The 27,525-nt window shown below is 48.9% G+C and overlaps 11 protein-coding genes across 11 annotated transcripts; 5 read left to right on the forward strand and 6 right to left on the reverse strand.

The window, feature by feature from the left end:
• Window positions 1-1,639: 1,639 nt before the first annotated feature.
• Window positions 1,640-4,052, forward strand: BKA67DRAFT_692700 (uncharacterized protein; the record flags this gene model as incomplete). Its single annotated transcript, XM_046109222.1, has 5 exons — window positions 1,640-2,135; window positions 2,187-2,639; window positions 2,685-2,886; window positions 2,942-2,976; window positions 3,930-4,052. The coding sequence occupies exons 1-5, from the start codon at window positions 1,752-1,754 to the stop codon at window positions 4,050-4,052; spliced, it is 1,197 nt and encodes a 398-aa protein (XP_045957876.1). The 5' UTR covers window positions 1,640-1,751.
• Window positions 4,053-5,701: 1,649 nt separating this feature from the next.
• BKA67DRAFT_679437 (uncharacterized protein) lies at window positions 5,702-6,906 on the reverse strand (the record flags this gene model as incomplete). Its single annotated transcript, XM_046108874.1, has 2 exons — window positions 5,702-6,170; window positions 6,476-6,906. 2 exons carry the CDS (start codon window positions 6,904-6,906, stop codon window positions 5,702-5,704), a joined length of 900 nt encoding a protein of 299 aa, XP_045957877.1.
• A 1,147-nt stretch (window positions 6,907-8,053) lies between these two features.
• On the reverse strand, window positions 8,054-9,574 carry BKA67DRAFT_519086 (uncharacterized protein; the record flags this gene model as incomplete). The annotated part of the gene is made up of 1 exon (XM_046098063.1): window positions 8,054-9,574. A coding segment is annotated over one exon (1,521 nt), but the record flags the coding sequence as incomplete, so codon positions are not given.
• On the reverse strand, window positions 9,282-11,185 carry BKA67DRAFT_570509 (acyl transferase/acyl hydrolase/lysophospholipase). The gene is made up of 4 exons (XM_046103165.1): window positions 10,835-11,185; window positions 10,649-10,787; window positions 10,313-10,597; window positions 9,282-10,255 (listed from the first exon to the last, which is right to left on the reverse strand). The coding sequence occupies exons 1-4, from the start codon at window positions 10,875-10,877 to the stop codon at window positions 9,649-9,651; spliced, it is 1,074 nt and encodes a 357-aa protein (XP_045957879.1). The 5' UTR covers window positions 10,878-11,185; the 3' UTR covers window positions 9,282-9,648.
• Window positions 11,186-12,846: 1,661 nt separating this feature from the next.
• BKA67DRAFT_660182 (uncharacterized protein) lies at window positions 12,847-13,158 on the forward strand (the record flags this gene model as incomplete). Its single annotated transcript, XM_046107575.1, has 1 exon — window positions 12,847-13,158. The coding sequence occupies one exon, from the start codon at window positions 12,847-12,849 to the stop codon at window positions 13,156-13,158; it is 312 nt and encodes a 103-aa protein (XP_045957880.1).
• A 213-nt stretch (window positions 13,159-13,371) lies between these two features.
• BKA67DRAFT_537241 (uncharacterized protein) lies at window positions 13,372-13,771 on the forward strand (the record flags this gene model as incomplete). The annotated part of the gene is made up of 2 exons (XM_046100286.1): window positions 13,372-13,408; window positions 13,464-13,771. The coding sequence occupies 2 exons, from the start codon at window positions 13,372-13,374 to the stop codon at window positions 13,769-13,771; spliced, it is 345 nt and encodes a 114-aa protein (XP_045957881.1).
• A 2,626-nt stretch (window positions 13,772-16,397) lies between these two features.
• BKA67DRAFT_326129 (uncharacterized protein) lies at window positions 16,398-17,314 on the reverse strand. Its single transcript, XM_046096209.1, has 2 exons — window positions 17,012-17,314; window positions 16,398-16,904 (listed from the first exon to the last, which is right to left on the reverse strand). The coding sequence occupies exons 1-2, from the start codon at window positions 17,220-17,222 to the stop codon at window positions 16,636-16,638; spliced, it is 480 nt and encodes a 159-aa protein (XP_045957882.1). The 5' UTR covers window positions 17,223-17,314; the 3' UTR covers window positions 16,398-16,635.
• A 629-nt stretch (window positions 17,315-17,943) lies between these two features.
• Window positions 17,944-18,712, reverse strand: BKA67DRAFT_660184 (uncharacterized protein; the record flags this gene model as incomplete). Its single annotated transcript, XM_046107576.1, has 3 exons — window positions 17,944-18,200; window positions 18,274-18,418; window positions 18,461-18,712. The coding sequence occupies 3 exons, from the start codon at window positions 18,710-18,712 to the stop codon at window positions 17,944-17,946; spliced, it is 654 nt and encodes a 217-aa protein (XP_045957883.1).
• A 970-nt stretch (window positions 18,713-19,682) lies between these two features.
• Window positions 19,683-20,507, forward strand: BKA67DRAFT_326145 (uncharacterized protein). Its single transcript, XM_046096210.1, has one exon. It carries the CDS (start codon window positions 19,815-19,817, stop codon window positions 20,235-20,237), a length of 423 nt encoding a protein of 140 aa, XP_045957884.1. The 5' UTR covers window positions 19,683-19,814; the 3' UTR covers window positions 20,238-20,507.
• A 2,261-nt stretch (window positions 20,508-22,768) lies between these two features.
• On the reverse strand, window positions 22,769-23,725 carry BKA67DRAFT_537244 (uncharacterized protein; the record flags this gene model as incomplete). The annotated part of the gene is made up of 2 exons (XM_046100287.1): window positions 22,769-23,180; window positions 23,541-23,725. The coding sequence occupies 2 exons, from the start codon at window positions 23,723-23,725 to the stop codon at window positions 22,769-22,771; spliced, it is 597 nt and encodes a 198-aa protein (XP_045957885.1).
• Window positions 23,726-24,220: 495 nt separating this feature from the next.
• Window positions 24,221-25,971, forward strand: BKA67DRAFT_518838 (major facilitator superfamily-domain-containing protein; the record flags this gene model as incomplete). Its single annotated transcript, XM_046098042.1, has 5 exons — window positions 24,221-24,340; window positions 24,400-24,503; window positions 24,564-24,911; window positions 24,961-25,101; window positions 25,164-25,971. The coding sequence occupies 5 exons, from the start codon at window positions 24,221-24,223 to the stop codon at window positions 25,969-25,971; spliced, it is 1,521 nt and encodes a 506-aa protein (XP_045957886.1).
• Between the last annotated feature and the right edge of the window lie 1,554 nt (window positions 25,972-27,525).

Genomic DNA, 27,525 nt, shown 5'->3' on the forward strand with positions numbered 1-27,525 from the left:
TGCCTTGGACGAACGGCAGTACAGTAAAGTACTCATTGGTCAACTGGTTTGCTGGTACGGTAAGCAACACGTGGATGCTCTCTTCTTAGTTGTGCTGGTAGCGTGATGGGTTCATGGAAGGGTGTCCTTGGAGTCTTTGGTAGAGAACATTTTCCATCTTACGTTCTTCTTTTCCACCTTTCTTTCTATCTTCTCACTCTTTGCTTGCTTTGCTCTGCATCACCTCCATTCTCCCTTGTCGTCTTCATCATCGATGCGCATCCCCATGTCTAACTTTCCACAAAGTCCGGACCTCTTGACTTGGTCACCACACGATCCGGTCTCCGCCGGAACTGACGACGCTGACACCATTGCCAAGTCAATGTTCTACCATGAGTAATTCTCTTTACTCTTGTCACAAGTTGTTACAGCGGTGACAGTTATGCAGTACCGAGATCGTTATCAGACCTCTGCTCCGAAAGGTCAAAAGGATGTCGTTCAAGACCATGAACCAAACGAAACTTCTGAAGAGGAATATTAAAGAGTGAGTGCTCCTCTGTCCTTTCTCAGCGACCGAGTAGTAGCAACTGAATAAATGTTCCTGTTTTCCACAGGGTCAGAGCATTGTACGTATGAGATGTGCCGAGAACTAGCGTCAGTCGGCATTGGCTAAGATTACAACGATACCTACCAACCAGACGGGACAAGATTGTCGAATCGTAAGTCTGTGACCAGAACTTTCTGCTGAAACTCTACAAAATGACTGATGCGAAAGGGAAAAAGTGTTGAGAAGCAAAAGAGCTTGTTGGATGAATCGGCCGAGCTGTTGAGGCTGTTATACAGCTCTCACCCGGGAGAGCAAAACGACCCTTCCTACTAGCCTTATGATAGCGATGATTTGACACAATACGCAAATCCTGGTGCATTGCATTGTTTGTAAACTGACGGATGAAGCTGACCGATCCCACGCTGACCCCGGCTTCAGATTACCTCGATTTCCGGGTGGACTTGACCATGAGACCGAGGTAGGCAGGCCAACCTGTAAGGTGCTATCGTAGGTACATACGAAAGTATAAAAACTGAGCCAGTTCCATTCGAACAAACCCAAGTTCATCCTCCTCCACAGACCATTCTCTTCTTTTCCCAAACACGACAGTAATCTTCGTATGCTGCCTAATGAAGCCTTTTGTGGGAAGATAGCCATGATGGCTTCCGTTAAACAGGGGCTATGCATTAGCCTGATACGTAGTTCTATCAACGCCTCATTGAACCAGGACAATAAATGTGTATCTCAATTATTGGATCGTGGGTGGCTACAGGAAATAGGTAGACCTATGAGTAGTCGTCGTGCTGACGCGGGACCACAACCAAAACATGACCTTAAATATGTCCGGTCCGCATAGAACTTCAGTCTGATAGAGCACGAAAACGCAAACCAATGATACCTTGGACCTCTGCTCACCATCCCTCAAAACGCCGAACGCCGAAACGGAAGCCAGCGGAAGGAGATCGATGGCACTGCGTGGCCCATGCCATAGCTGACCCATAGTGAACCTTGCGCGTCATACTTCATCCTAAACTGTTCCATTTCGGCTAAGCCACAGTGCCTATCATGGATATGTCACTCGGTAGGACCGGCGCTTACATGTTGCCCTTGGCCAGTGGATGTTGATTAATCTTGTATATATCTGCTACGCACCGCCACCTAATTTTATTCATACTCGACAAACTATCCTCTATAAATCTTGTTCCTTACGACCTGACTTGTAGTCATGGCGGATTGTATGCCTATCGAAAGGAATCGGTCCAGTTCACTATTCCCAGAAACATCCGCGAACGATTGGAAATGGCGTCATTTTCCAAAAGATACTCAACAATACTTCACTGAAGAACAATTTCACTTTGTCGGCCAGATAAATAATGATCTGGATCAGTATGCGATAATGTCCTGCGACGAACCTTACAGTCTCTCAGACCAGAACGTGTCTGAACCATTTTGGCCAATACCATCATTTTTTCTACCAGAATTTCGGATCCAGGCAGTATTAGGGTTGCTCCGCCATGGGCGGAGGTTGGGCGAGCTCTACCGCAAGCATCCGATGTATCCCCATGTGGACGCTCAGATTGAAACAATGATGCTAGTGGATGATATCAGTGTAAGCTAACATTTGACCTGCAAGGCCAACACCTTACTAACAGCACTGGAGACATCACCTGAGCACGTTCGCAAGGAATTTACTCAGTACATGGTTCAGGCTGGTTTCCTAGTAGACCCTGTCATCGACAGTGACATAATACTCCTCGACGTAATGAACATCGAACAAGAGCTTGTTCGCCGCGCGTGGCAATGCATGGATATAACGTTGGAAGATTGCTCTCTGATCATTATGTTACGCGAGTTATTGGTAAAGTCGGGAGGGAGAACAGACAGCTGGATCAAGGGAAAGCATTACGATACCTGGTCTACTCCAGCAATGCGTCTGGCAATCCTCAGATCAGCGATTGGGATTTGTGGCTCAATTGAAGGTCGTGAGCTCGACAGGTCTAACCGGTTGTGTTACCTGCAATATTGCAGGGTATTTCGAGATGACTGGACAGTGAGGGCCATCGACAATCGGGACAAAGATTTACGTGATTTGTTAGTGCAAACTACAGACGTGGTAAGATTGTCGTTATCGTATCGACGTACTCGCTGATTTCCATAGGATCTGCCATTAGTCGTACTGCTAGACCATGATTGGACAAAGTATCTCGACTTCAAGCGTCTCCTCCTCGTCAACATACAAGAGGAATTGTACGACGCAGAGCTATATGTCGCCTGGAGGGCCGGATTTGAGCCCTCCATTGCCTACAACTTCCTACGTTCAGGGCCAGGAACAGATTTGTTCTGTACACAGCCTCATAAGCGTATGCAATTCGTGTCTTCTGCAGTTGACTTTGCTTTAAATTTGTTGACCATCAGTTGGTATTCTTACTATTTCTATGCTGATGGAGCAGGTAAGTTTCAGACCCGAGAGAGGAGCGATTGTTGCAATATTTCGACGGTAGAAGAGGGGCTCACTCAAGATCAGACTATTCCCCTACTAAGATGCTCATCTCTTTGGCACGGATAGCCAAACTGCCAACGTGTGTAATAGATCTTATTCAGCATCACTGTAATTTGATCAACGCACAACACATTCAGACTGATGGAGAAACCGATACATATTGGAGAAGTCGTCTATCAGCGGAGGACCTAAAATAAGATGCCACATCGCAACTTTTGTGGCTGACAGACATGGTACAGGTCGATCGCTCGGCCCTTTTTTGATGATGTGTCTTGCAGTGATCGGTGATTGAGCACGTTTGTCGCGCCTCCGTCGACGGGGTTGGCGATCGGCAGGAGTGCCTCGAGAATTCGCAGGTCTGTTGACTTGAGCAGCAGTGTATGGTTAAGTTTGCCGGACGGCTGCTCTTGAAGCATTGCGTATCGCCAATCTTCGCGACCGCCGCTAAGGAGAAGACCAGTCCATAGGGATCAGAGCGCGAAATCGATCGAACCGATCGATCTAAGGGTACCTCTCGATCGAATCGATGTGTTCAGGACATACGTTCGATCGTTGTCGAGTCGAACGGTGTGCTGCTCGAGTCGAATCGAATCGAGCAGCCTTGGGTTCGAAAGATCGATATCAAATCGATCGAGCGTCTTATCCGCTACCTCTATTTACCACTAAATCTTGCTCTCCTAAATTTTCATGACATTCACACCACATGCATTTTGGACTATGCTTTAGCCAAGTAGAAGTTTCCACTGTTTCCAATCCTGATCCACGAAGTAGGCATGAACACCAAGAAACGACGTGTTTCTGCGCGAGGTCCAGCCATCGAAGGTTATGTGGATCGTGCCTCTAGCTGTACCCTAGCAACTGGCGGACAAGGGGGGCAGCCTTCTGATACTCATTGACGAGCAGATTGACGAGCGTGTTATCCGACGGCACCTGGGCGCAAGGGTTCAGACACCATACAACACGCTTGAATCGTTCAGAGAGGACAATCCGAAACGGGAGGTTGTCATGGACGATCCAGTCCATTAACAGAAGCCAGAAGAGCTCCTCGTTATGTAACTGCTGAACCTTCGAAACGAGATCTTGATGAGCCGGATTATCCATGTCACAACCCAGCAGCTGCGCCACAGTAGGCGGCTTCGTCGATCGTTCGGGCTGTTCCCTATCAGGATCCTGCGAGACAGCTCGCACAGGCGATCGTTTGCGATGAATTCGTCTGAGATGTTTGACTATTGATTTGGACGTACTCGAGACGAACGTGTACGTGTCGGTGGGTCGTGGTATCGATTTGGCAACGCATATAGAACACACCCAGATGTGTTTCGGGACTCGAGACTGTTGTTGATCAATCGGTAACCATGAGCCCACCACCAGACGCGCATTCTTAACGTTGAAGTCTAACTCGCAACTAGGAAATCGGCACCACCACTCCCTGCACCAAAGTTGATAGTCGGGGAATGCATCGTTCTGAGAAGCCGGTGTTGTGAGAGTTTGTGTTGGTGTATCAGCAGGCTCTTCGACCGGTACCAGCTGCGACAAAGGATTCGGAGTATTGGTGTGAGGATGCTACAGAGGGCGTTGCTGGTTGGCAACGTGGAATAAGCTCTTGAGGTGTCAAAAACTGGTCATGTCGGTAGTCTTTGGCCCAGCAGACAATAATACATTTGTACAACCGGTTTTGCCAGCGGTGGCCCGCGAATCAATCAATGGAGACTAAAGATTGGATTGATCCAGGAATGGTACGGGCTACTCAAATGATGCGTACGCGAGTGCACGGCTCAGTGTTTGGTCGTTGACCTGTGTCAAAAGTTCGACTGCCGAGTAAGAGCCCACTGTAATTTGAAGTCGAACCAATCAAGCGCTTCGGGATAGTTTGCGACAATTCCGATTGGTTCCTGACTAATAATTCGCTCCATTGTGGGCCTTGGACAGTTTACTGGGTCGACCGAAATCGACCGCCTCGATCTTCAGCTCCTCGCTCGGTCTCGAATCGAATCAACCCAGCAACGGATCGAATGATTCATTTCGAACGACAGGAGGTGTATGATTCGATTCGAACGGGGTCGATTGCTTAGTCATCCATCGATTCGATCGAACGCTCGATCGATTTCGCGCTCTGATAGGGATCGAGTTGCAGGGCAAGCAAGATAAAATTAGGGAGAAAGGGACAGCGGGGTTGCCACGACGAGTGACTCGGAACGTAGCAGTGTCGTGAGATCGTCGCTGAAATACAGATGTCCTCGGTGTACAATGTGAGATGGGAAGACAGTAGTAGGTAGAATATAGGCAGTCGAAGAACTGCATCTCAGATTTTGGGAGCAATCAGATGATGAAAGTAGAAAGCTGGAGCAAAGGCGCAACCCGAGGCGAAGAGACAAATTATTGTATTAAAAGAGAGATGGAAAGCATGTGGATGGCCTCGTCATGGTGGCCGTTGGATCAAGTCTCGCAGACATGCAGTCTAGCTCATGGGGCCAGATCGATCACTAAACCGGTCGGACTGACAAGCCCAGAGTGATGATTATGTGAGTTCTGCACTGATTGGCAAGTGGCTAAGCCCAGTACGCATTTGGTAACATGACGTGCTGCAAGCAGGGAAGCCGAAAATAAATTCCATACCTGTACAATACTGTACTGCACGTAAGGATCCACTATTCATGAAATATATTTCTGGTATCCTAGACCGGCCCCACATGGATCGATTGATGTGGGCCCATTGGCGGCACATGGCTTGACAGGATGAACAAGGGCAAGAGGATCCGCTTCTTGCTGTAACGGCCTACCGTGACAGACAGTATCGGATCATGACTGACTACAGTATCAAAACATGCCCAGCTGTCCAGGAGACTTTTCCCGACCATGCCCGGCAGATGAACAAACGCAAGTCCAAGTCCAAGTCCTGCCACCCACAGCATAAAGAAAATATGAGCCAAGACAAGATGACCCTTGATAAACGAATATATAAGCCCATGACTGAAGACAGAGATACCGTCAGTTGTGGGTCTGATGTTCCAGAAATCTACAGATTGTCCCGTGACTCCTGTAGCCTCTGTCCCCATTTCTCCGTCTTCTGAAATCTTCATGCCCATAGCATAGTCTCGGAGGGCCCACAGACTTATTTTCAGCATGGCTGCGGTTTTCTGGCGGCTGGATGAGATAGCATAACCGCTCAGGAGAGACTCTCATGGAATTTCATCCTGCCAAGAAAACTGCAACGTCTTTTCAATGTGCTGCAGCAATGTCCTCTTATCGAAATTGCAGATTGAACAACATCCTGACAGGAAATGTGTTGATCATGGATTGCGGGCCAAGCTTGAGCGGCGTGAAGCTTCAACCTCATGCTCAGGGCCAATTGTTTGGTTGTTGAGCCATATGGGCTTGAGTCGAACGGTGACCGATTGCGACGTGCTTTGGAGTCATTGCGAAGTGTGCCATCCCTCAGACTTTCCCACCCTGTCGCGAAGCCACTAGTCTCATCCCGAGCGGTGGCTGCAGGGTTCGACATCTCTGACATGCTCCCCGATGATCGGCAATCTTTTTCAGTAAAGTCTTGACGACGAGGCGATCTAGGCTCGTGTATCTCAGAGATAGGGCTGGCCGATGCTGGCGATTCGTCACGAGTACTTGTTACCATGCTGATCGTATATTCATTCGGAGAGGCCTTTTGATTGTTCTGGGAGCTGGTGGCATTATTCACGTCGTCTTTTGGATGTTTCGTGTGGATATCTTGCTTTGTTCTTAGCCACCGCTCAAACTCATGTCCGATGGGCTCTACTCCAGGAGGATTTGGCGGTAGAAGCTCATCGTGGAAGTCCTCCCTTTTACGTTTTTTTTCTGTGAAAATCGTGAAGACTTGGCTGATTGGAAGAGCTCTCGCGTACATGTCGTTTGGCTTTGGACGGATCCGGATGGAAGATGTTATGTGCTTTGCTTAGGTAGCCTTCAATATTCCAAGTATTGGATGAGACATACGTCTTTGGCTTGTGCGCTCTCTGCAAAATGAATGGCAGCATAGCCAATTGGATGGTCCAGGTTTCTCAGTAGTCAAACAGACTGTACCTCAGGAAGCACTGAAAATATGAGTCGAACAATGGTGCATCTTGTCAGGGCTATAATTCGTTTTACTCGTGTCACCATAGAGCTGGTCGTGTCCCTAGCTTGTACATCGTAGCCATGGGCCCAGAACCAGCCAGTAGCGGACCCTTTTCTGATCGCAAGGATCCAACGACTACCTATTCAGCAACATGCATTATAAATCCCTTTGACGCCCTTAGTCTTGATAATGGTCAATACACAGACAAAGACATCCGTGAAACGTATCATTGTGCATCGCTTCGATGCCACCCCAATAGACGACTAGGGCTCTCAACACTATACAGAACCCACGGATGGATACACTACATCGGCAAATTCTCGAATCTACCCGCTACATCGTAACGGTCAGATCGCCCCTTGGATTCCGCAGATCTTCGAAGCGGGAAGAATTATGAGATTGCTGCATCCCATATACACAATGGAATGGATGGCTATTCGACTCCCGCTTGACTGCGGATATCGTGTTAATGTTGTTTGATGATAAACAACAAGAAATTCCCTTGAAATCTCCACAATGAGGCTTTTTGACTAGGTTTCAACATAGTTTCCTTCGCAGATGGCTCATGCGCACAGTCACAGCTAAGAGGAGCAGCCAGGCAAATTGAAAATTGCTTATTATGGGGCATTTGCAGGCTTGTCATGGACCACACAGTGCTAATGTGCAGATAGTCTTGTACATGGACGAGGGGTGAGAAGTACACATCAATCTTACCTGAGGAAATCATCATAAAGAACCAAAATAAATATAATACTGCAAAAGTCTCGCTGACAATGATGTTAAAAGACAGAATGGTGATACAATTTGTGTATAGTACATATAGACGCCAAGTAGTTTCGCAAGAGTCCAGATTCTGCTGTACTGTACCTGCAGCGACAGTGATCATGTTTTCCAAAAGGACGTACGGTAAGGAGTGTACTGAATGGCAGACAGAGCTTCATGTATATAGTCCAGAATCGCGACTTCGGCAAAGTCGATTGACAATGCGAGAGGGGTGATCTTCCGCTAGCATCGTCAACCGGATCTTTACCACGTGCTCCAGCAGTTCGAACGACTTTCCCACCTGTCCGTTGGCTTCATATGCCATTGCCAACGCTTGTTGAGATCCCAGTAGATAGGGGTGATCTTCCGCTAGCATCGTCAAACGGATCTTTACCACGTGTTCCAGTAGTTCGACTGCCTTTCCCACCTGTCCATTAGCTTGATATGTCATTGCCAAGGCGTGTTGAGATCCCAGTCGATCAGGGTGATCTTCCGCCAGCGTCGTCGAGTTGATCTCGACCACGTGCTCCAGCAGTTCGACCGCCTTTCCTACCTGTCCATTGGCTCGATATGCCACTGCCAACATGTGTTGTGATGCCAGTCGATCAGGATGATCCTCCGCCAGCGTCGTCGACCGGATCTCGACCACATGCTCCAGCAGTTCGATCGCCTTTCCCACCTTTCCGTTGGCTTGATATGCCATTGCCAACGTGTGTTGAGATCCCAGTCGATCAGGGTGATCTTCCGCCAGTGTCGTCGACCGGATCTCGACCACATGCTCTAGCAGTTCGATCGCCTGTCCCACCTGTCCGTTGGCTTGATATGCCACTGCCAACATGTGTTGACATGCCAGTCGATCAGGGTGATCTTTCGCCAGTGTCGTCGACCGGATCTTTACCACGTGATCTAGCAGTTCGATCGCCTGTTCCACCTGTCCGTTGGCTTGATATGCCATTGCCAAGGCGTGTTGAGATCCCAGTCGATCAGGGTGATCTTCCGCCAGCGTCGTCAACCGGGTCTCGACCACATGCTCCAGCAGTTCGACCGCCTTCCCCACCTGTCCGTTGGCTCGATATGCTACTGCCAACATGTGTTGCGATGTTAGTCGATAGGGGTGATCTTCCGCTAGCATCGTCGACCAGGTCTTTACCACGTGCTCTAGCAGTTCGATCGCCTGTCCCACCTGTCCATTGGCTTGATATGCTACTGCCAACATGTGTTGAGATCCCAGTCGATCAGGGTGATCTTCCGCCAGCGTCGTCAACCGGGTCTCGACCACATGCTCCAGCAGTTCGATTGCTTTTCTCACCTGTCCATTAGCTTGATATGTCATTGCCAAGGCGTGTTGAGATCCCAGTCGATCAGGGTGATCTTCCGCCAGCGTCGTCAACCGGGTCTCGACCACATGCTCCAGCAGTTCGATTGCCTTTCTCTCCTGTCCGTTGGCCTGATATGCCATTGCCAACGCCTGCTGAGATCCCAGTCGATCAGGGTGATCCTCCGCCAGTGTCGTCAACCGGATCTCTACCACATGCTCTAGCAGTTCGATCGCCTTTCCCACCTGTCCGTTGGCTTGATATGTTGTTGCCAACGCCTGTTGACATGCCAGTCGATCAGGGTGATCTTTTGCCAGTGTCGTCGACTGGATCTTTACAACGTGCTCTAGCAGTTCGACTGCCTGTCCCACCTGTCCGTTGGCTTGAAACGGCCGTGGCGAGATACGCCCTATAGCGAATGAATTATCAGTTGACGGACGATCAAATGGTTCTCTCACTGACGCTTGGGCAGCCCATCAAGTTCAGCCACAGGTTCTACCAGCCTTATAGGTCTGGCAATAAAACCATCCACAAATTTCTGGATTCGCCTTCTGTTCTCCATCAAGTAGTTGCTCGTATGCGCAGAGATCTGGCTTGTTTTTTGCCAATCCGCCAGTGTGATATCTTCCAAGCCGCGCTCGACGTTGAACCGATAATAGCAGCCGCTATCACCGTAGCGATTATCGAGATTTGTTGCCACCTTTTTCGATGTTGTTGCCATGTTCTTCAAGGCTTTGAGGATGGACACTCTTGAATCTTTGATCGTAACAACGTCCCCAAGACCGGTGCCAACACTCAGGACCTGTAGACGACGGCGTGTGGGATATTGGCGTCGTGCCTCGTCGATAAGAACCTCGCACGGATTGTTATAGCCAAAACCTGCATCGATGAACTCAATTTTATCCCGACCGAGATTGATAGGCTTAAAGAAGGTTGTCGCAGCGGACGTCGCGCGGGCGATTTCCCAGATAGTACAGTCTTTAAAGGCAGCTGTTGTGTCGTAGGTAGTGAAGAGCGTAGGCGGCGCATCGACATTATCTTTTGTTATGGCTAGAACAACACTTCAAGGTGTCAGTCAACCTAGTATCCTCAGCAGAGTCCAACTCCTGTAGACATACGTCTTCGTGCATGATTGATCGCGGAACGTTGCGTCGCCGTGCTGGCAAGTCGTGACTGTTGACTGACCTCGACTCCGTTGGTCGATACACGAAGACTCCACGCAATACTCCCGGACTACTTCTTTGATAGCACCTTCAAGAGCTTTAGCGGAATAGGCACCTTGGGGTGGGGCAAAAGAAAGTCCTCCCCGTTTCGGTGTGAAAGCAGTCCGTCCAACTTTGTCATATGCTTGTATACACTGATCCACGGTCATGCCTAATCTCCCGAGCATGACCGCGATGATCCTACGAAGATTGTCAGCAGGGGTGCGGTGCAGCGGAGCGTGTATGACTTACCCGCCGGTGCTGGTGCCCCCGATTATATCAAACCAGTCGCATGGTCTGGGAACTTCATCGAGACCTTGAGATTCGCGGATCTGTTCCATAATTGTCTCCAGAATCAAGAGACTAGATTTGCCGCGGATTCCTCCCCCATCTAGAGGATTAGCGCAACAGGCTAGGTCAGAGACAGGCCAAGCTTACCAAGAGAGAGGATCCTCAGTGGTGGGTCTGCATCCCCAGACATATTCGTTCTGAATATCGGCTCAAAACTCCGGAGCGGCCATTGTCGATATGCACGAGATTTCGATGCAAGACTCTCCCCTGGACTTCAAGTCTCATCAGGGCAGGAATGAATATATGCGGGGTAGCTGGTAGCTGGCCCGAGCGCCCAGCTTATGTCACGTGCTGCCAGAAGGCATGGGAAGGTGCCAAGGTACATTAGTACAGTGACACATAAGTAGCTCGTATGCTTGGTTTCAGTGACTCATCGTCTTACTTTCAAACCAAGCAAACACCTTGAGACCACAGCAGCATCCTGGTCCGGCTTCGCTGGGTGGGTTGCAGAGGTCCATGTCAGACGAATCGATCAAGGAACTATCTGTTTGTATGGGTGTGGCAGTACTAACACGTATTTGGGAATAGCGCGGTACTTGCCCCACTGCGGGGTTTTCGGCTTGCCACCATAGTATCGTTCTTAAGGGAAGCTTATTGACCACCGTAAGTAAGCCCATTGAAGTTATGCATCAACAGTTACCATATTGATCTTAGATATTGGATGTATTTATATAATGGTAATATTAGATCAACGTAGAAGAGTTCGGTGAATAATGCGACCAAATCTAATTTTGCCCCTGTCCCTGGCAACGCGTGGGTCTGTCTCCAGTACCTCATTTGACTGCTAGTCCTTTTTATGGATGCATCTGTGGGGCTTAATACAGACAGACTATTATCAAAATTGATGCATACTTTATATATTGTGATAAGCCCCTGCCTGTTGGTGGCACTGATGTAGGTATAGTCAGTGCTAGGAGTGTCATGGAAATCTCTGACATGTTCCTAGTTTACTACATTTTACTTTTCGTCCGGGCTTGTGTCGAGGTCAACAGACGCCGGAAGGGCTGTCGTGTCCATGAGCTTGCCATGGTTATGATTGAGAATGGCCAAGCTCCGATAGGGAATACATCTCTAGCGAAAGGTTCGGCAGCATATCCGAAAGTGAGGGCAGCCTGTTTGTCGTTCCAGAAAGAATTTTGCGTGCGTGGAAGGTACGGAGAAAGGTCTTGGTTTGGGCCTAGCATTCAATTTTGATACGGCATGGGTCAAGCAATGGCAGGATCTAGCTAAACTTCAGATCCACTCGGCAGTTGTTAATCAACTTCTGATTGGCTGTCTCTGTCCAAAATTCAACGATGCCGAGAAATGCTAGGTGCGGTTCGTTCCTGACAATCGGGGCCAATTGGAAGCCTGTGAAGAAATTTCTATTGACGGTGCTGTACTATTTGTCTAGCTTGCTTTGACTTTCCAATAAACTAACATGTACGGGATGGTAGAGACCTCTCCGCTGTTTGGAGGAACTGTACAGACTTGCGAAGCGTACGGGTACCTAGGTAGAATGAACCAAGTCATTAGCTGCCCACTGTGAATATCAAGCCGTTGACTAGATGGAAAATAGTCTGATTTTCTTGAGAAAAAAAACCTCTTGGCACCCTTAGGATGATGTGTCCTGTTAACTATGTCAATCTCCTCGTATTAGGCTCTCAGTAAGATAATCGTGAATGGAATGTCAAACGGAGTGAATAACCGCCGAGACTCATTACGGAGGTTCTGTGTGACGCGCGAAGAACCATGATAGGTGCATTGATACCATGACACTTTAAGAACTTAAACTGCACCTATGATGGCTTTGACCCTAGCAGCGACCTCACCGTCGGCTGCAACTCATCACTACCCCGAAGAAAGCAAAGAACACAGGAAGAGTTACACTCCAGCGAGCTGCTCTTCAAGGATGTTGTATACGACAAATTTGGCCTGTATTGAATTTAGATTGCAGTGAACAGAGTCTATCTACAAATCCAATGCCGCCTCCCATGCATCCAGGCAACTTGACGTGGCCATTAGCCTCACATTCTCGAAAGATCATTACACTTTCTATCCCTGGCTGATTTGTTGCCGGAAAGGCGCCAACACCCTGAGACGACATTTTCAAGCATAGAATGGAGCAGCGAACAGAGCAGACGCCTTTGGTTAGCAACCAGCACATGCAGAAGGAAATGCAGACAAAACCCTGGCGCACCCTTAGCTGGCATGTTGCACCCTACTTCGGGCTTGCGTTCTTCTCTTTTTGCCTCAACTTCGCACCACTTGCGCTCTACCATCCTTACTTTCAGGAGAAGAACTGGTCCGAGAAGGACTTTATCGTCATCCGATTTGCTTTCCTTTTGCTTCCTGGCTTTTTACAGAAATCCCTCTGGGCACCGGTCGCGCTGGTCGCTAATGATATAGCGTTCCTCGATGTACATGGCTAGCCGCAGAAACAGCAGAGGAAAGCAATCCGCAAATCGGATTCTCTTGACTCTGTTACTCGGGCATGGGTCCTCAAAGTCTTTCCGACAGGCTTTACGACATTCTGCGCTTTGTATAATGCAGAACTCGGTTTTTGGCTGGCGCTGAGCGCCGCTATCACATTTATCGCTGTGATCTTCAGCTATCAAAATGGATATTTCTACCATTAGCCAAACATGTACAACGATGCAAAAGCGAAAAGGATGACGCCGTGTGAGTCGGCCCCAAGGTTCAACAAGTTTTAGAAACTAATTGAGAAGTAGAGAAGACGAAGCTTTTGAAACGGACGTGCGAAATGACAAGCAGGAGAAGTATTTGAGAGCGAAATCGATACAAGACCTAGTGCAATGGGCTTGGAGCATACTACTGGCAAGCTTAGTACTCGTAGTTTGGTTCTCAGGGGCGACTCGCGATAACCACGCGATGCTATTCAGATTGGGCCATCAAGTTCGTTCAACCGATGAAGCATTTGAGAAATACGTGGAGAGCAGCCCAAAGGCCGCCAGTATCTGTCGAGAAGAGCAGGATCATGTATCGCTCAAAGACTTTTTCGCAAAGTTGTTTTGCCTGCCCTAGAGTATGGAATGCGCAGTACAAACTTGTGACGACACACTTACTGCAGATGAGTGAGTTCGATCAAGTCCCCTTCCGCAGGTCTGGGCTCGCTAACCATATATAAGAGCATGAAGTGTCTAGATGATATGGAGCTGTCCTAAACATTATGTTCCATGCACTAGTATCCACGAAATCCTGCTTTGGAGCCCAAGTTGATCAGAAGTACAATACATCTCTGCTCTTCTAGTTTTGTATCAGACCCAACGTCCCTATAATCTTCTAAGATTCACTGCCCAAAATCTCTAAGTATACCGTATTCTTTACGTGACCTAACGATCGCTCCGTTTTTCTCCCTTCCATCGCTCGCTGGCAATGTAGTACCGACGCACCAATTGCTTATGTTTGTGTGTATATCCGATTGTCAGCCGCGAGTGTCCAGTTGCATCATTGTAACGCTGCTGCCACTACCCGAATCCAGCATCAATTAAGATCCGTACAATTTGTCGTACCTTGGTGGTTTCACATAATCAATGGCATTGAAACATTAAATATTGAAGAGCTCCACACTCCCTTGCTTGATCGGCTTATCCTTTGGCGACTTGCATGTGCCTCGAAATGGGCCGCACTTTGTCGCACGCTCTACTGATGACAGGCAGTTATTTCCTGAGCACCAACTACCGGTGCTTGAATCACACTTAGTTCAAGCTCCCTTGCAGATCATGACATCGACGTCAGAATCTGTGGGCTATGGATTACTCTACACCAGCTTCCACTCATGTATATATAGATTCTCATGTCCTCCATGGGATACAAGACATCACGATTGAGATGATGGACGCACAAGTCCCCAAAAAGACGTCAGAAGCGCATCCAAAGACGGTCCCCACGTTCAATTTAAACAAACAATACGATAAAACGCGGTTGAATACTATATAAGTAAACCAAAAAGGTGAGCACTAGGCAAGGCCTGACAGTTCAGATGGATACTTCCAGCCATCAAAGTAATGAATTGCTGCAAATACATTAGCACGATTTACAGGAGTACGGAGAGGCAGGCGACATTGCCGCATGCTTGACCAGAACCACTGCGGCTTCTGGCTGTGAGAGGCGCTGTCGATGTATGTTTCAATTGACTATCCTATTGACGAGCATCTAAAGCTTGAAAAAGAATAGAAACACAATCTTCCATCCATATGATGGCACAATTTGTAGTTGCAAATTCGCCACTTCGCCAGTCCGTCGAAACCTTATTGCTTGGGAAAGTGCACGCCGGCAGCCATGCCTATAAGCTAGTCGGGTTTGAGCTTCATGGTCGCGCTCATGGTTGAAGGCTTTAGCTGACAACTGATACACGGCCCATAGCCCGTAACAGTTTCAAGAACAGCGTTCCAGAGTAGGTTATGTTCCAGAATAGGGTGTGTTCCAGAATAGGGGTTGAGGATATCGTTAGAGGGTGGATCTGGCTTGAGGGCGAATAAAGGGGTCTTGGCTTCTGAAACAGCGTTGCTTTAGCCCTACGACGATACTATCGTAGCAGACACTGGGAACTGTACAGGCGTTGGTTGTATTTATAGTGGGAAAATTCCCCTGAAAGAGGAGAGGGACAGAGTTCAGTCTTGCAGCTAATATCACCTATACTACCTATCTACGCTGCGATTACGAATCTCTTACCTGTCTTATAGTCTTTCACTCTGCTGTAGAACTGATCTGACATCACCTTTCGTACCACCAGCGATTGTCTATCTCGAACTAGATCGAGGACGCTTCACGCAACTTGGATAGAGAGTCCATTTATATGAAACAAGGCTTACTGGTGAGAGAAAGACACACTTCGTCAGCATATTGAGAACTTCAAGTTCCTGCAAGTAAAAAAACTCGAGCCGTACAGTTTCGCTTCAGCACATCTGTAACGCTCGAGATGAGGTCTTCGTGTGGCATCACCCAATCAAGGTCTATGGATCACGGTGAACAGAAATGAACTCAATCTTGATACGTACACCACACCTGCCGCAAGCAGATCAAACCTGTCATTGCCAATCATTGCTTATCTCAAGGGATGCCCGCCGTGTACAATATACCCCATCACGGCATGGTACCGTCAAATCGCAGCCGACTAGCAGACGCTGCCAGCTCGGGGCTCACATGCACACCATCCTCGGGCATGAGGACAAGCACGTGCCCTGGCTTGGATATGGCCACCTCGTAGCATGCTTCAGGAAGCAGAGGCCGCATGTCGACAGAGAAGGGCCGCAGGCGATGTGCCATCCATGTCGCAGCCACATGTTCGACTTTGGATCGATCGTTGCTTGTCACCTGCAAGACCACTATCCAGTCACTGCCTTGGCGAGACACGAAGGTGATTACGGGATTGTGCGCCGCCTGCCTGCCGATGATGCAACGACCCATTAAGTATTTTGGGAAGAACGCTTGCACGACAGCCTTTTGTCGTCCCAATGAGCTTAGGACAGAGAAACAGGCAGAAACGAGGATGCCGTGCCGCTAAACTAAACAGGCAAAATTCGATTCGTAGATGGCGTCTACGGATCCTCTCATTTGCCCGATACAGTCGAACCTAAGTGGACTCGGGCAATCTTGTCTGCATGCTCTGGTTGACAGGGTCTCGGCATCGCCGAAGTGCGTCGATCGCATACACACGATGATGCCTTGTAACCATACGCGGGACTCCTTCAATATTGAGTCGATGTAGGCCATCGAGCCACGTACTTCGGAGGGGATCCAAGCACTTCTTTTCTGCACATAACAAGACACAAACATAATATTATCCTAGATCGTTTTTGGAAGGCTCTAGGTCTTGCTATAGGGATCGATCCTGTCCACGTTACGCTGAAACCCACTTCGGAAAGACTATCAATCTCCTTTTCAGGTCAGCACGTCCATGTGCAGCATATTTGTGTTTTCCTAAAAGGTAACTCCTTGCGCTTGTCTAAGCAGCTCCACGGAGCTCTTATCGATGGCTGACTTTCCAGCGCCATGGCTGATCCGACTATCGCTGAGATTGCGCTTCGTGTAGAACCATCTACAGCCTGTAGATCAAACCGCTGGATGTTATTTCCAGTACACGATCCAAGCAGAAAATAATGGTTGATCCTTGAGATCTGCTTCGTGATTTCCAGGCCTCTCTTTTGTTTTGCGACTGGTTGCCTTAGCAAAAATATCACTTATCACAGAAGCAGTCTGGAGGATTTGTTCGCCAAAGACTCAGGTACTTCGATCCGTCCTTGAAGCAGATTGCGATCTTACCGGCACACCTTATCCCTTGAATGGCTAGCACAAAGACCACAAATGGATGAAACTGGAGCCGCCCAACATGTAATAGCTTATAAGGGATTGCTAAGTCGGGCAACTTGGGAATTCTCAAACGGCAGTAGACGGAATCGATCCCCGATTGGCACCTATTCTCGTCGTAATGTTCAAGACCGGATCTGTGACGGCAATGCTGACCCTGGCACATAGAGTGATATCAGCAAATTATGTAGTCTAACATAACAAGCTTGTGAGGGAAGTGGCCGGGGGGCCAACAGATTCTTAGCCCCTGCTCAATTGCGGAAACCTCAGAGCCAGCTGCGACCCTCTCGAGTGCGTAGCCCATCACCGAACATATCCGACCTTGATGTGGCCAAAATGTGTTGTTCTCAATGCAGGTAAAAACGCCTCATGTTATCTGCATCCTATTTGAGCATTGGGTCGACGTAGCCCGCTGGGGCGTAGCAAATGATTGCTTTCCACTCTCTTCTTTCAGTACCTCGATAGGACCGATCACTTCGTGTTTCCGCGTACTAGGCAATAGATGTCTCCTCATTTCAGATCGTTCCCCAGGGCCCTAGCTATAGTCCAGCACAATATTGTGCAGGTTGGGTTGAAAGCTGTGGGGATCGTTGCCTGTTTAGTAGAGTCAGACCCTTCCTTTCCCAATAACCAGGACCGTAGGAAGATCCAACGTTTCCCGAGTAGGGCAACTCTTCCGGTTGTTCTCACGGTCCACACAATCGGACTTATTGCGTCTGCCTTACCATCGTCTTCATGACCTCGGCGACGGAGACAGGAATAAGCAGGAGCACTTTCAGACTGATCTCTGATCTCGTGCCATCCTGCAGTTCGGCTTCTCAGTGGAGAGAGAATGATAGACTGCAATGACAACGCTACCTGCGCTCAACGTGCCTAGACCGCTAACCCTACTGATACAGAGCCTGGCTGAGCCTCGGCAGCCAGAGCGGGACCTTCCCGTTTCGGCTGGCTACGAGGTACACTACTTCAGCTACAGCCAAAGGCGGAGCGCCAGCACCTGCCGCCACACCCTTCTCGACCCACGCAGCCAGTCTACGCGCCGGCATGTCGGGCCCATCGTAAGCTTCGTGGATTTCGGTCCGTTTCTTGCTGCCATGCTCGAAGTTGGTTTCGACACTACCAGGCTCGACGATACAGATATTGACTAGGTATAAAGATAGAATCTGTCTCTTCCTAATCCTGGTAGCTGCGACATGAGATCATGATCAAAAACTCACTGTTCCAGTCCGGATGTAACTCCCTCGCAAAGGACTCCGACCAACACTCCACAGCAAATTTGCTTGCGTGATAGAATGACTGGCCGGGAAAAGCGGCCACGCCGCCAAGGGAAGAGATGTTGAACACGATGCCACCACGGCCAGACTGTCACCTCATGATTCTGACTGCATTCGTCGCCATGCGCACGGTGCCGAAGAAGTTGGTCTCGAGCTGATGGTGCATTTCCTCCTCCGAAGCAGCCTCCGTGTCGCCTGCGAGCCCGTATCCGGCGTTGTTGACGAGGGCATCGATGCGGAACTCGTCGCCAAAATGGGCTGCTGCATCCAGGAAAGCCTGGGCGACTGAGGTGGGTAAAATGACACCTAAATATCGGTCGAGAAATCGTTTAGCGGGGTGCGCCGTAAGAGTCCCGACAAATAACCACTCGCTGGGTATCATCGGGAGACGCACCGTGTCGGGCACCTACAAGGCCGAGGCGGCTTCTTGGCGGCGGGGCAGCCGTTGTTATGTCGTGTTGAGGCGCTGGCACGCCACGCTCTGCAAACGGCACGGATCAAGATGGCGACCACCATCCGCCGACCACCGTGGTGGGATCTGTGGCCTGGGCTGCCGCCAAAGCTAAGTTAGACAGGTCACCATCGAGATAAGTGGGAGTCGGCCTCGCATTGCGAACAAAGGTGCGACTGAACGTTCTTGGTGCTATGGGGTCGAGGACGGAGAAAAGTAGGACAGAAATGATTGTGGAACGTGGGTGGCTTGGTCTGTGTGTTCTGCGGGTGACACTTAAATACAAATATGTACCCGAATCGTGTGTCAGATCTTCTATTGATACAATATCCATGACAAGTCATAAGCCTACAGTGGTTGTCTGGCACGGATTGGTCTTCGCCATACCACAGTAGTCGGATAGTGGGTCCCGCGGGATCCCGTATACTAAATGCGGAAAGCAGAAAATAAACACAGCGTGCAACTTGAATATTTTGTTATCGTCGATACCAGCGACAAATTGATAGATAGGGCGCTCGACCATGCCTAACTAAAATCAAAACATCCACTAACAGCACCGAATCACGAAAGGAATCCGGATTTCCCGGTCGGAAGGGCCGATATGCCGTGATGGGAGTCCCCTATAATCTCTCTCCCCCTCGCCCCCTCTTCCCCTTCCCCGCCCCCCTTTGCGGGGGGAGCATTGGCTCTATTGGGCGCAAGCACTAAAGGAACTGCACCCGGAACTTCCGGCAGCTGCTGACGATGCAAACGCGTTTGTGTCTTGCTTGGCGCGTTTAGGACGATGTATGTGGGTGTCACGTATAATCTTAAAAGATCGCAGAGCGGGGAAATGTTGTTCCAAAGATTAGATACTATTTAGGGCTCATCAGCCGATCCCTTTTGTAGCTTACACCGAGAGAATCAGACCTATTTACAGTGCTCTCACGATCAGCTGAATTGTGACAGTAGGCCATAAGACACAGTCGACAACACAACGAAAGCGCTGCCAGAAGCCTATGCTGTATTACATCGTGAAATCGACGCACCCACCATGTTGAAACCACAGCAATCGTCAACAAGACAACTTGTCACGCTGGATGGCATTTGGAACTTTTCTCTGTCGTCAGGACAGGACACGGAAGCAGAAAAGATATGGACAAACATAATCCCACCAACGCTACAAGCGCCAGTTCCTTCCAGCTATAACGACATTTTCGTCGATGCTAATATTCGCGATCATGTTGGCTGGGTGTATTACCAGCGACAGGTAGTAGTTTGCCATGGCGACGGGGCGATTACAATTGACAGTGAGGGAAGCGAGCAGTTCAACACAATAGAAACAAAATCATGTACAACAGTGGAGACATCTCTAAAACATACTAACCCAGCAGGTCGCGCTTCAGTCGCCGAGGATAGGACTCTGAACACTTGGAGGAGTCAACTTCAAGCAGAAATGCTGTATACTAACCACTAACAGTATCATACAGGGATGTCATGAAAGAGAAATGGATAGAGATGGAAACGGATTAGTCCTTGAGTATGGGCTTAAGTCGGAACCATGACGGAAACTTCAGAAATGGTCGTGTACTATAGAGTTAGTTGCCCTCTAGGGGAATAGCCCGGGCGTAATAAACGTGTGTGTGTGTGTGTGTGTGTGTAAGGAGAAACTGCCGGAGAGAAGATGCATATGGTCAGATCCGTGACAAGTGGGTGAGCAACAACAGCCGTAGTATGAGGCGTGGACGACGTTTCCGTTTAGGCTGACTAACGCAATCTACGCGCAGCTTTAATATGTCTAGAGGGCAAATGATTGCTCACTAACGTTGCTCAAGAAAGAAATTTGTGTTCTGGCCTAATCTGGCCCCAAGCTGCGCTTACAAAATTCTACTAAGTATGCTTAATACCCTCCAGGGCGGGCATTTACGCTAACCCAATCTACGATCTAAGAGGGACGCGATGGTCTTTTTGCGTCCCTGTGACATGGAGCACTTTGCGCCACTTGGTAAAGGGCAGAAGTATGCTACATGTGCCAGCCCAGGCCTAAACTACGTGGCTTCGCGGGGGCTATTGGTGGCTGATTTGTCATTTTCTGCGAGCTCTAAGTCTGTTGCTTTGAGGTTCCGCGCCTCAGACAGAGATTCTTTGTTTCACAGATCCCAAGGCAGATCCCAGCCTGATCCATCTCTTTACCTCTGCAATGGATCAACAAGTTAGCGAGGATATGCGCTCCCAGTTGGAGCACTGTATCTTAAGGATTTGTTACTGGCGGCAAGGTGACTTCGCCCGGCTTATTGGGAGAGCTCTGTAGGCTAACTGCCAGTTTGACTTTGTACAATGCCTTCTGCCTCGGCCTGAGCCTCTACAAGGTGCCTCCACACAAACGACATCATGCGTAAGCCCTCTTTGTACTGAGCCTCCTCAACCTCTTCCAGTTTGCGATACGGTGCATCTTTTTCTCGTTCCTTCAATCGACTATCTCTTACCGAAGCTTCGCCAGGTCCCCTGCTTTTCAACATATACAGAAACATAGATAACCCGAAGGATGCAGGCTAGGAAAGAAATTTAGTCCCATAATTGTGTTTCGGTGTGTTACACGATGAGGGAATTATCCTGCTGTGGGACACTTGCACGGCAGCCTGTGCGCACGAATGAGAGACCACGATGTTGGAAGGCTAATGCACAAGGTACTGGTTGATGCTACAAACCACACATGAAGAAATTAATAAATGACTGTTGGCAATTCAATTGGCGAATCGGACCTACCCCCTTATTGTTAGGTTAGCTTGAATTTAGCTTTACATTTAGTTGTAATTCGCACAGGAATGCATGTTCGAGCTCTGCATGTAATTTTGTGGTAAGGCAACAGAAGGCAGCCGTGCTAACACGAAATAGGTAATCGTCCTCTTGACCAAGAGCAGCGTCGTGGAAGGCAGCTCCAGAGTAGTACCGGCATATATCTGCAAACTCCCTCTTATAGCTACAGTAACCTCAAAGCCTTTCTCTAAAGTAAAGTTAGAAACTGTCATTCAACCCTTTACGTTGCAACAAAATGCCGAGTTATAATGGTGGCGGCTTTTACAAATACCGTTGCAAGTATTTTTCCACGTATAAGTGCGCTCATTGGGTTTACGTCAAACACTCACCTTGTCCCTCGTGTTGTGTAAGTAACTAGAGCTAAGCATTGTGGAAAGATCGATACTAGCAATTGCGTTAGGCTCAAGGTCGCGACAATCCAGCTGCATACTTAGGAGATTCGGAAACACCTTCGGTGCAGGTACTCGTGCCATTTGTTAAGGATGGGAGGCTAGAGTATGTCATGATGACTATGGACGATACGAACGGTAATACGTAATGCTTTCAATAAAGGAGTTGAAAACCTTCCACCTTAACGCGACGAATTCTGAAGCTAGTCGGGTAGTCAATTATCGGTACTTGTGGGCGGAACATTGAGGCTCTAGCCTCATCCTCCTCTTCCTCCATACCGTCCATTACATGTGCATGACCTTCATTCATCAGACACGTGCAGTAAGGTGATTATGAACAATGGAACTAAGGCTATCTATCTGCATCGGGATTAGGCAGTTGAAATAGTTTCTAATTCGAGATTGTGTTTTAATGGTTGTCTGGAGCTTTCGAATTTGCTCATAGCAGCGTATATCTAAACTCTCCATTTTAGCTCCAATTCAGAGGACCTTACGTATGTATTCTTACGCTTGAAGAGCTGACCATCATTTTTACCAGCTCTGTCCGCTCTTTTGTTTCAACAACAAACTCACAGAGACTATCAAGTATCAGAAGAGACTATATTGTTGGACTTCTAGTTTGCGATTCGAGTCGTCAGTCCATCTTGCATTTTCGAGCATGCCCATTCTCTGGGATGGATAATATCCCGACTGTGAATGTCGGCTTCGCGCCACCTAGGCATCAGCACGATCCCGGTCCCAGGCAAACACTCACACAAACGCCAGCGTCCAGGACATGGAATAAAGGCCCGATGTTTGTCAGTTACGTCTTACGAAGTTCCTCGCTGGTACGGTGGGTGCCGCGCTGCCCTTGTGCTGCCCTCGTCACTCGTAGAGAGACATACTGTGTTCGGAGCCCGAGGACTTTGCGCGCAAGAGACCCGAGGGCGGCTGTGACCTGCCGTGTGAGCGCCGGCTGCAGGCATGCGGTCATCGACGTCAGGCCCAATGTCACTCCGACATGATACACGAAGCAGTAGACTGCTCCCAGCTGTTCCAGCGCCTTCACACAACCTGCGAGCATACCTGCCCTAAACTCTGCGGCCAAGACTGTGGGCGATGTTTGGTTTAAGTCGAAAGCGTGGAGCTTCCATGCGGGTATGTCAAGCGCAACGTCGCTTGTTACCATGCGATTGATCTCGGAAGCATCAAATGTCAGACAAAGGTGTCCAGAACTGTTTCAGGATGTAAACACGTGATCGTGGCAGAATGCTACAGAAACGTGAAGTCCAAAGCCTTCCGCTGCCCAACCCCATGTGGCGAGCTACTGCAGTGCAGCCACCCATGCCCAGGAACATGCGGTTCCTATCGAGCGGGGGTGATAATGGACTTGTTGTTTTCGGGCATCCAAAATGCAGCAAAGTGTGCGACCATCCTTATAGTATCTGCAATCATTGATGCCCAAAGCAGTGTCACAGCGAGCAGCCGTGCGGAAGCTGTTTGAAGTCCTGCGAGGTAAGAGACTTTCGGTGTTTGCGTCCAACAAAGACTTCACTTATGGCTTAACTTCAGGCGCCTAAGACTGACTAACATACCTGTGGCATAGGTCCGATGTCCTCACTCTGGTTACGATCTGCTGTGCAATCAACCATGCACTCCCTGTATCGAGCAATGTGCCTGGGCATGTGACCACCACGGGAGCTGCTCCATGCCGTGCGCCGCGCCATGTGATCGCCTCCCTTGCGAAGAGCGCTGCACCATGAGCCTCGTCAGTGACCATTAGTGCCCCAGCTACTGCGGTGAGGTCTGCCCAGACGGGTACTGCTGAGAATGCGGTGACCAAGAGGAACAGCGCGTAGATATGCTTGAGTTCAAGAAGCACTCAGAGATCGATGTCGAAGAGACGCCTATTGTCGCCCTCGGCTGCGGTCACTTCTTTACTGGTGAGACACTCGACGGTATGGTCGACCTTAGAGAAGTTTATGCCACGAGCGGCACTGGCGAAGCCGTGGGGCTTCGGGATATTTCGAGGCTCCCAGCTCCTCTTCCATCCCGAATTTAAGCGCCCCAGGTCTTTCCGGATCCTCGATGGCACAGGCTGCCTAGCGCCAGTCGTTTCTCTTTTAAAGCTGCAAGTTTCTGTTCTTCCCTCAACGAAGTGTTCATAAAGATTACAACAACAGCATTGAGTTGAATGATAAAACATCACGTGGACATAATGGCGGTACCAGACGAGTCCGATCAAAGCAGGTCGGCTGGCCCAGTTTTGGAAGGCATGACTTTAGATGAAGTCCCAAACCAGTCAACGGATCGCGCCTTTGACGCTGTACCATCCATGGCACAGAGTTCACGAGCCACGATTACATTGTTGATCGTATGCGCAAATACTATCCAGGTGAGAGTCTGGTCGTTGAAGTGCACCACACCTGTTATTGACAAATCTCTTCGTGCCAGTTCATTTCAAACTCCATAACCTTTACGGGAGGTCTTTCAATCACTCAAGATCTCGGCGGAAAGGCTGGACCCGGCCAGGCGAACTGGATGCCTGCATCTTATCCGTAAGCCCCAATGATGCCATTTAAAACAGAGCAACTAGATTAGTAGACTGATCACCACAGTCTCACTCAGAGTGCATTCGTGCTCATAACTGGACGACTCGGAGCGATTTATGGTCACAAACGTCTTACCATCCTTGGTTGCTGCATATTTGGTGTCTTCTCCTTGGTGAATGCTTTCTGCACCAATTACGAAGCTTTCATAGCGGCTCGAGCTCTCACTGGGGTGGGCGGCGGCATCTTCATGCCGAATGCGGTGTCCATGATCACCGTTATGATCCCCCCAGGTCGATCGCGCAACCTGTTCCTCGGTTTCTTTGCGGCGTCTCCTCCTCTTGGGGGCTCGCTTGGGGCCATGCTCACTGGTGTATTCATCGACTCAGTTGGTTGGAAATGGCTCTTTGTTCTGATGTGAGTAACTGCCTTGAAGTCATCCTGTCATATTAATAAATCGCCGAAGTGGAATATTGACAGCCATAATAACTGTATGGCTTATGCTCATCACGCCTAAAGAGACTCCTATCGATGAGCAAGGCAGGATCGACTACATTGGCGCATTTTCCGGACTGGGTAGCCTGTTGATTTTTAATATTGTGTGCAAGTAAGTCTGGGACGAATCGGATTAAACATAATGCACAAACAATAATTGACCATGTCTTCCAGTCAAGCGCCATCAGTCGGTTGGTCAGCACCATCCGTGATAGGCTGCCTCTCTGCGACGGCGGTCTTATTTGGCGCGTTTCTCATCTGGGAGAAGAAGTTTTTAAAGGAACCAATTATGCCTCTTAGCATATTTAAAGCCCCATCTTTCTCGGCACTGCTATGCGTTGTCTTGCTTAGCTACATGGGTTTTGGCATAGCAATCTGGTACTCGATATCCTGGATGCAGGTTTTCAGAAACACGTCCGTTCTTCAGACGGGGATCAACTTCATCCCCTTTGGAATTGCTTCACTCATAGCCGTGTTCCTCACGGCCTGGCTTGTATCCCGAGTATCTGCTCAATGGATCATGGCCGTTGGTGTGGGTGTGATTCTCGTGGCCAGCATCCTTCTTGCGACAATGCCAGAACAACAAACATATTGGGCGCAAGTCTTCCCAGCCATGGTGCTAACGGGGTTTTGTCCTGATCTAGTCTTCGTAGCAGCGCAGGTTATCGCCAGCAATAGCGTGAACCGTCGCCAGCAAGGTGTGGCCAGTAGTTTGGTGGGCACCTTGAATCTGTACGGCAATAGTCTAGGGCTTGGGATTGCTGCCATTATCGAGACGGAGGTTGATAAAAAAGGCGCAGAAGCAACCAGCGGCTACAGAGCTGCCTTATATTTCTCCGCAGGAATTGCACTCGTCGGCTTGTGTTTAGATATTTGCTTTGTGAGGGTGCCAAAAATTGATCACAATGGCTGGGACGATGATGGAGTTGCAGAAACCGAAGGAAATAGGTTAGAGGCGACCTCTACGGCTCTTTCGCTGTAGACGAGGTTCCTGAGACACTTTTTTATTTTTGGTGGGGGAGGGGGGACAGAGTCTCACAGAAAACGATAATAATTGGGTTTGTACCGAATCATATTGTAAACGCAATGTATGACGTGCTCATTCCCAAAGCAGTGTTTGCGGACCTCTAGTAGAAATATAAGACCACTTCCCCAATGCTCTTGCTAATATGGCACTTCTGCCTGTCAAAATTTTGACTACCACCACCCCCCCCCCCCCCCCCCCCCCCCCCCCCCCAAATGTCTCAAGACGGGAAAATTCAATGGCTCACCATGATCGAGCGACTAGTAGGTAAACAAGCAATGTTCGATGAACAAGCGCATAGACAGAGATTTCGGCTTGCTCTTAAGCTTTAGCCGGGTTTGTAGGCAGGATTATCGGCGACACCCGTGGTTAAGACCATATATTGACTGCTGTTCTTCAATCCTCATTCGTAGTGGTCCATAACTCACGGTCGTATGGCTCGAGTCTCGGGGGAAGGTGATGGGATAAGGCAGACTAATTATTACATCTTGATTCACTCAAGAAACACATTAAATCTGACGGCAAGTCCAGCGATCGCTATTTGGAGCCCTTCATGAATCAGATATATACGCAAGACCTTCGGCTAACGGCTCATTTCAGTGGCATTTATTGTTTGTGTGTGCAGTGCTGGCGGTGTACGTGGCAGAGGCGGTCCTGATCCCGTCGACTATCCAGCATCTGACCGTGTCCAAGCGCGGAAATCACTAGATTTCGATCCCACCACGTGTCATATGATAGTTCCTACTATGATCAGCCGGCAGCAGACCTCGAGACCTACTCGAAGTTCCTCCTCTATATAATGTATTCCCGCCAAGGAAATGTCAGCTGAGAGCATTGGCAACACCAGGGTCCATGGTAATGAATACCAGAGCTGCCACTCATTCGCCCGCTGCGCATTTCCCGGCCCCAGCCATAGTGATGAAGTATTTCAAGAACCGAAAACACCCTGACTTTGCCGCACACTTCGAGAGGTCTTTCCTTACTTGTTCCTTCTCAAGTTGTCTTAACTCATTGAACTCAATGGCGGACAGTATAAAAAGCTTTGCACATGTTGCTACTTTGCCACCCAGAAGAAGGCAGAATTTTTGTATCAAGATGCTGATCGAGAATGACCAATCTGTGGATTGGTATTACACCATCTCACCCAACGTGCTCAACTGGACTTTGTTGGCAGGTTACATCGTTCTCCCTTCCACGTTCACGACTATGAATCGCTCCGAAGCTTTCAACATCATGTGGAAGACAACGAACTTGCGCTGAAAGTATTTCAGAATCCTCCTTTACTTGGACTTGCACTGTTCTTGTTTATTGTTTCTCTGCTAGGGTTAACGTATATATGGTGGGTCTGGAAGCGCAATTATATCTGGAGCCTCAACAATATCATCACGCAAGTCCATCAGAGACTCTTTTGAGGTTAGATAGTAACCTTTCTAACGACTGAAGGTTAGGCCACTCCTCACAAACTCATTACTTGGCTTCAGCACGACCTTGCTAAACGTATACGCTGTACAG

Source organism: Truncatella angustata (assembly GCF_020726525.1).
Source record: "Truncatella angustata strain MPI-SDFR-AT-0073 chromosome Unknown BKA67scaffold_5, whole genome shotgun sequence".
Taxonomy (NCBI): Eukaryota; Fungi; Ascomycota; class Sordariomycetes; order Amphisphaeriales; family Sporocadaceae; genus Truncatella; species Truncatella angustata.

Bases quoted from the DNA above. Each gene is read 5' to 3' on its own strand.
- BKA67DRAFT_570509 (XM_046103165.1), bottom strand. From the start codon at position 10,877: ATGTCTGGGGATGCAGACCCACCACTGAGGATCCTCTCTCTTG. The intron at 10,788-10,834 runs GTAAGCTTGGCC...CTAATCCTCTAG, and splicing joins ACTGAGGATCCTCTCTCTTG to ATGGGGGAGGAATCCGCGGC. The intron at 10,598-10,648 runs GTAAGTCATACA...CAATCTTCGTAG, and splicing joins GGGGGCACCAGCACCGGCGG to GATCATCGCGGTCATGCTCG.
- BKA67DRAFT_326129 (XM_046096209.1), bottom strand. From the start codon at position 17,222: ATGTGCCAGGGTCAGCATTGCCGTCACAGATCCGGTCTTGAACATTAC. The intron at 16,905-17,011 runs GTAAGATCGCAA...TAAGGCAACCAG, and splicing joins TCAAGGGATAAGGTGTGCCG to TCGCAAAACAAAAGAGAGGC.
- BKA67DRAFT_326145 (XM_046096210.1), top strand. From the start codon at position 19,815: ATGTTGAAACCACAGCAATCGTCAACAAGACAACTTGTCACGCTGGAT.